At 33.4% G+C, this 7562-nt stretch overlaps 1 protein-coding gene across 2 annotated transcripts; it reads right to left on the bottom strand.

Moving 5' to 3' along the window:
* Positions 1 to 3414: 3414 nt before the first annotated feature.
* LOC128162867 (alpha-(1,3)-fucosyltransferase C-like) lies at positions 3415 to 7096 on the bottom strand. 2 transcript variants are annotated; one of them, XM_052826284.1, is made up of 3 exons: positions 6938 to 7096; positions 6184 to 6348; positions 3431 to 5378 (listed from the first exon to the last, which is right to left on the bottom strand). In XM_052826284.1, exon 3 carries the CDS (start codon positions 5365 to 5367, stop codon positions 4240 to 4242), a length of 1128 nt encoding a protein of 375 aa, XP_052682244.1. In that variant the 5' UTR covers positions 5368 to 5378; positions 6184 to 6348; positions 6938 to 7096; the 3' UTR covers positions 3431 to 4239. The 2 variants fall into 2 exon arrangements, with proteins under 2 accessions (XP_052682245.1, XP_052682244.1); XM_052826285.1 differs by lacking the exons at positions 6184 to 6348; positions 6938 to 7096 and having other exon boundaries at positions 3415 to 5042; positions 5174 to 5308.
* Positions 7097 to 7562: the final 466 nt, after the last annotated feature.

The raw sequence follows: 7562 nt of genomic DNA, 5'->3' as shown, positions 1-7562 counted from the left end.
TAACAAGGCTTATGTAGTCAAAGTTGCTTTTTGAAAAAAAATAGTTTTTGCCATTATTTTTAGTTGCCCCCCCCCCACTTCGAAAAACGATGCTACGTGCCTGACGCAGCCGAGACCATTGCATACAGAGTGTAAAACCACTTTTGTTTTTATTATGTGACTGCCTCACATGACAGAAGAGATAGTTTTCTATTTATAAACATTTAATACATATAAGAATGGTGAAACTAACTTTCCTATAGAATCAGTGGCGTAGCTCCCATTGTGGCAATGAGGCAACTGCCTCACTTGAATTTTTTTGACCATTAATGGGATCTTCCCTCCCACATAGTAGAAATTCTTTCTTTTGTAAATTTAAGAATTAAACAAATCTAATAAATAAAAATGTTGAAAATATACTTTCATTTCAATGTGATCACAGGGGCTCGAAGTTTTTTCAACCTTTTATATCTACCACCTCTATACAATAAAATACAGTGTATTTTATTGTAAAGAGGTGGTAGATTTAAAAGGTTGAAAAAACTTCGTGACGAGCCCCTGTGAAGAAAAGGAAGAACGACAGCCCAGAATCGGCATCAGGTACTTTACAGTAACACTTATAACACATATAAATCACTCAATTATTTTATTAATGTTTGCATACTCGAATTCAAAATAAATTTTAGCAGTTAAGGCCCAACACTGTTTTTGATTTGAAAAAAAAATAATAACACCATTTCTCTTAGTTTAGTAATTTATCACCCCAATATTTTCTCACCAGGAGATGAACATAAAGATTAAATAACCCGAGCATAATGATTATATAGTTAAGAGAGGAAAAAACGCAAAACAGATTCATTGGATCCTGTGAATTTCGTTAAAAAAGTGTTAGATGTCAGTGAAAAATACCAAATACTTTCAAACAAATGGAGCCATATCTCACATTTTTTAATCATAAAGAATTCAAAAATTGTGTACACGACAATCGTGTTCTCCTTTTTTGAATTTCTTATAATTCAAAAATTTGTATACGACAATACTGTGAATGATGCTGGTCTGAAATGTAAAATAACAAAACTTCGTTCCGGACAATGGGTTTTTTCACATTCTAAAACTCCCAAATTCATTTTTCGTAGGGGGCCTTCGCCCCCTGAATCTCCCACTAGGGCTCTGCCCTGGACTCGCTGAGGGCCTCAGGCGACCCCCAGTCCCACTGCCGCAATAAATTTGCCTCACAAGAATATTATCTAAAGCTACGCCCCTGCTCTAAACCCGAGTTTCCCCTGAACTACCATAATTCTTTTTAGGAATGGGGGGGGGGGGTAATTTGAACATTGTTTGCGTCTGCACAGGCTTTTGAACAGCCACATTGACTAAGATGCCTGACCCGCTGCAAGAATTCTACTCTGGCACTGGCATGATAACCTAAGGTGCGTTCAGACTTGTTAGACTTCTGGTAGACTTGGTGACCTCAGTTGAAATTGGTAACCAATTGCAACTATTTGTGACAATTTGTAGTTTTGGTTATCGTATTATCATTAGAGTCTCTTCATCCCTGTACCCTCAGATGTATTTGGTCTGTTTGGTGCATACTTCTCTAATTTCCAGTTGGTCCATGTCAGGCTTGGGGTAATGCTAAATGTAATGGTAATGCATTGCAATGTATTACATGTTTTCAAAGTAATGCAGTAATGTGTAATGCCAAAATTTTAGCATTACAAGTTATGGTAATGTAATGCATTACTTTCCCAAATCTAGTGTAATGCTGGCATTACATGACATTACTTTGCATTACTATGCTTATTTATGTATGTTCACTTTTTTTTTAAAATGTGATGAATAAATGAATAACAGAAATTGTATTTGATTAAAATTATTTCAAAGAAGAAATAAATAATTTTTGAGAAAAAAATGTTTAGTTGTATTATTTAAAAAAAAATTAAAAATTCATTTTTAAATTGTTAATAGATATAACAATACAATTTAATAACATTTTTAAGGGTGTTGTTATTAAGAGTTTGAAATCATTTAAAAATTTACTCCAATTCGTTTGCACTTCAATAAACAATGTGTTTAAAACATAATATGCCCCCAGGATAATCTAAGTATCAAAACAATCTATTGTTTTAAGAAGTGCTAAACACCCCAATCCACTTCCCTTAGCTGTGTTCCATGAATATACTGTCGATCCATAGTGAAATCAAAATCACTTCCAATATTACAACCAATTTGAAAATATATTCTCTCTCTCTCTCTCTCTGTTGTATATTAAGTATATTAGTTTGGACTGGTAGCAAAAAATACAAGATTCATGTATTTTTTTTATTATTCCACTTAATATACCCTAAGATAAAGGTTGCCAAACAATCTTTCAGACCCATCTTCGACTGCTCTTGTAGAACGTTTATTTTATATAGCCGGGAAGATTTTCAAACCTGACATGGTGCAGTTAAATGATGAACCCTTTGAATGTTTGATGATCATAAAGTGCAACAGCAATCTTTTTTCTTAAAATGTCCTCAGTATGAAGAAATCCGATTAAAAAATATATTAAGAAATACTACTGGGAAAAAATCTCTGTTCATAAATAATACAATAAATATCAAAATTTTTAAAGATTTGTGTAATATGGGGAAATATCTCTATTTAGCTTTTAATAATCGCAACGTTATACCATAATTTGTTTTCTGTTATGCATGTACTTCTGTGTCTCTATTTCATACCCGGTATTGCACCATGTCAAATGTCTATATATAAATATTAATGTACTTAAGTGATATGTTGTTAATAATGTCATAAGATGATTATATTGAGCAAATAAAGATAATCTTGTAAAAGTAATTAAATTTGAACCTGATACTAAACATGAACCTGTAGATATGTTAAAGAGAGTTTTATGTTTGAAACATTTGCAAAACCTCTTTAATTAGCTTTATTTTTTTTTAAACATATTCTTAACTTTTCGTAAAGTAATGGTAATTGTAATGCATTACTTTTCTCATGTAATGGTAATGTAATGCATTACTTCTTGAAAATCAAGTAATGGTAATGGTAATTTAATGCCCAAATTCATGAAGTTATGGTAATGTAATGCATTACCATTACACTCTAATTCGCCCCAAGCCTGGTCCATGTACATGTATATGTTTTCGGATCGTCTGCTTTCTTGGTATTCTTTTTATAAACTGAATTCTAACTTACGTCTTTTGGTTCATATCGCCATTGGTTCTTTACGCGGTTTTTTTTTTTAAATAAGGTGAACTGAAACAGGTACCTATATTTATTAAAGAAACAAATGGTGTATTATTTATTCATCTTACGGCAATGGATGTATGAGTTTGATTTACCGTTTTCTTCATTTTACAACTAATATAAAATTATCTGATTGCAATGTCAAAGACAACGGTTGTTACTAAAGAGTAAATAACCCCGCCACCCCGCTACACGTACGTTCCTGAGTTCATGACATTTGGTAGGATATTTATGCCCTCTATAATTATATTAAAAATTCTAAACCCCAAAAAGTTTTATTTGCTAATGCATCAACATTTTACCTCTTTTTTCTGATATACAATCACATAAAAATATAACGCTAACCACATGCACTGCGCCAATTAAGTTTTCGGGCGATAAACCATTGATCTTTTGATGTGCATGGTAATAAATATAGGTTGATCAATGTTTCGTCAATCAAATAGCATCGTCTTTGTTTACGTGGCAATTGGAATGTATAAATATGATCATAAATCGCAAGTATACGAGTAACAGTAAACGATTTTGAGATCAGACACTCTGCTAAACGTTGTTCCGTCGATGAAAGAACAAGCGCTAAGTGCAAGAAGCATAGGTCAGTCGTAGAGTTCCCATTCTAAGTGCCTCAAATTAATGCAGAAGCACCATTTGAGACCTATACATGTATATTCTTTATCTTTATTTGACAAAACCATGGAGTATCTTAATTGAACCAGAGATTTTTAAACCAGAGATTTCATCCTCCGATCTGGAAGGATTTGGTTTGGCTCACACGGTCAGATACGGTCTAGTAAACATAGAGCTCTTGTGAGAAATTTTGTTTTGTAAGACTTTGTGCACGGAACTCTCATGATCAGTCCGACTTTCCCCGCTTGGTTACATGAATATAAATAATTATCATTCCCTTTTCTGTACATACATGCATTAGACATGAACGTATACAAGTTTTGAGAAAGGCTATCCATAGTCAATACTAGTAATTGCTTCCAAAACATTTTAATTAGCATATCAACATTCAGTTTTATACATTTTTATCACATGTGCATTGCTTGCTTTTATTGTTCTGTTTATTCCTTTCATATGGTCCAGCTTTCTGCATATTGTACACATTGATTCTCGAAAAATGTCCAATCCGTTTAGCGAAAAATATTTATCTTTTTCTTTTAAATACTGAGTGTACAAATTTTCACTTGATCCAATTTCCGTCAACTTCTTTGCCAGTGACTCTGGAGAAGTGAAATCTAGCGCGTTTATGAACGTTCCCCTCGGTAGGTAGTCTGTCACTTGTGGTGGACCGTTCACAACCGGAATTACGCTCAGATTGTGTTCATACAAGTTAAACACCTTTTCTGTGGAGTAATCCCGGCAAATGTTGTTCTCGAATGAGAAATAAAATTTGTAGTCCCTTGCAAAGTTCTTTAAGCATTCATTCATGCTGGGATTTTGAACTCCACACGTGTTCTGTCCGCATTTTCCAAACGTATCGACTTGTATGTATTTCTGAAGTTGGGTAATGTACTCCTCGCGTCGAGACGGGGTGGGGCAGTGACTTGACATCCAAACCCCGAACTTTGTTTTCTGCCGAAAAACGTCGGAGTAATTTCTATCATTACTTTTGTCAAGCTTGAGGATTTTACCGTAAGGTCTTGTAACGTGGGCGTCTCTGCGATAAGACATTATCCAATCAAAGCTTTTCTCCCAGACTTCGGTTGGCCAAGTCGTAAAATTTCCGTTTTCCATAGTATTTAAGCACCATATTTGAGACGTTCTCTTGAAAGGAGGACATTTTGGCAGTGTTGACTCTGAGAAAACTACAACATTGCTTCTCATTATCTCAGAACTATCTGTTGATATAATACATTGCAAACTTACATTTTCACATTTTTGTCCATGTATTTCGAAATATGTTACTGCCTTCTTAAGATAAACCGGAATATCATACCACAAAATTCTCCAAGTGTTGTTGTCTGTGTAAACATATTCATCAGAGAGTGGCGAATGTATTTCACATGTTTTAAATCTATTGATTATCGAATGGAGGTAAGAAGAAATGACATTTCCGGATGAGTCGAAATAGATGACACCGAACATGCCAATAATAACACACACCAGGTACGCTTTGTATAGGACTCTCATTTCCCAAGTACCTAAATGAAAAGATTTCAATACTCAGTAAGTGATGAAATGGCAATGTCCTTCAATTTTTTTTTTTACAAATTACATTGCTTTAAATATAAAACTTTCCCTCCCCCACAAAAACCGTGACAATGAAAAAATTCATTTAGAAAGTGTATGACATATACATGTAACTTCTATTTCTACAATTAAAACAATGCCAGCGCCAAATAAATGAAAGTTTTTTTGTTTTACGTAATACATATTTTCATCAGAATTTACCTCTCAAATCTTTACTGCGATGATACAAAAATAGGAAATCTTGTTTCTGTTATAGACAACTCATACAAAAATAGAATCGATATACATGCATCTGGTTTTATCGTGGAGTAATATTATATTATATAATATATCATATATTCTATATATAATATTATATTAGTAATGTTAATGCCATATTACTTACCAGAAAAAAAGAAGGAAAACTATAGTCAATTGGTATAGGTATAAAGTACAGTCAATAAACTGTATTTTTTTCTCTAAACTAGTGAAATATATATATATATATTTCCTTTTCAGCAATTTACAAGATATTTCATTGAGATTTTCTTCATTAAAGTATCGTTTTAAAAAGCGTTTTCCTGATTCCGGAATTAGCTTGTTTCCTGTTACAATGTATCATCAAATTTTAGAACATTAAGTACAAAAAATATCAAGAACTCTCACTTTACTTCCTTGTTAATAATGTAACTATTTGGAGTAATAATAATTTATTCATTGTTTTATGCCAGATGTAGGTTACTATACATTATTTAATTGAAAACTTCCATACAGTACCTAATGTCTATCGTGGCGTAATAGGGAGTGATAGGCTGCTGGTCCAGCAAGCCAGTGGTCGTGAGTTCGATTCCTGATTCCGAGGTTATGCGCACAGGATATTTCTCTAGGAAAAAGTGGCGGGCACCATTCGGCATAGTATGCTTACGCTTTCCTTTATACACTCTGCACAATTAGATGGGTATTGAAAAAAAGAGGGAAATTAATAAGGAATTATTTATAATACCGGTAATTATTAATCATGATATCCTTCGTATACTCTCCAAAAAAGATTGGTTTTGAGAATGAAGATACAAAGTAATAGGAAGCAAGAATTATTATCTTCCGCAGAACTATGCAGCTGCTATGTACGGGCTACAGCGGACGCTTGCTTGCAATGGGAATGTGAAACGAACTTTGCCTTGACACAAGTATTTTTGTGGTGTGAATATAAACTCATGCTAGATTTTTTTATTTTCATCATGTATAGCGTAACATTCGTCTCTGGCTTCGTTTGCCGTCTTGTATTTTTTGCTACCAGTCCAAACTAATATACTTAATATACAACAGAGAGAGAGAGAGAGAGAGAGAGAGAGAGAGAGAGAGAGTATATTTTCAAATGGGTTGTAATATTGGAAGTGATTTTGATTTCACTATGGATCGACAGTGCATTCATTTTGTTTTTAAAGGTGCATGTTTGTCCTCTATTCTATTGGAACACAGCTAAGGGAAGTGGATTGAATCAAATGTACAGATCTACAGTAAAATGACTCACCTCTCATTCCATGTAGTTCCGAATCCAAATGTCTTCTTAATTTCAATTTCTGTGTCCAGATTCACATTTATCTACACACTAAATCTATTATGAAAAGCAAAGTTTAGTATAAAATTTTAATGAAAACAAGTAAATTATAGTAGACGTATATAACTAAACAAAAAACCTATTCTTTCCTCACACATTACTTAGGAGTGGCTTTGAATAGATTTTTCACTGTTTACAACGTTGCACTCAGCATATGCATCGACTATCATATAAATAAACTCTTGATTCAAGGGTCGAAGCTCTTACAGTGTAACAGTCATTCTCGTTTGTAATTTAATCCGCGGGTAAAAATTTACGCGGATTCTTTGAATGAAAAAAAAATCATTTGAATAATTATTATCAAATTTAGTTCTGGGCGATTTTCATTACCTAGAATTTGTCCAACATTGGACTTAAATTGTAAGAACTGTTCACAGTGAACAGTAATTATCGGTTGTGCACTGGTCGGTAGTCATTAGTTAGCGGTCAAGATGTTACGACGCTGGCTAAAATCGTCTTGTGATCTTTATTAACTGTTAATTTTTGGGTTCAAATGTCGTTTAAATTATGAGTTGATCAGTTTTATCAATCAAAAGTC

This window comes from Crassostrea angulata, chromosome 9 (genome assembly GCF_025612915.1).
Source record: "Crassostrea angulata isolate pt1a10 chromosome 9, ASM2561291v2, whole genome shotgun sequence".
Classification (NCBI taxonomy): domain Eukaryota; kingdom Metazoa; phylum Mollusca; class Bivalvia; order Ostreida; family Ostreidae; genus Magallana; species Magallana angulata.
This window is presented reverse-complemented; position numbering and strand designations above follow the sequence as displayed.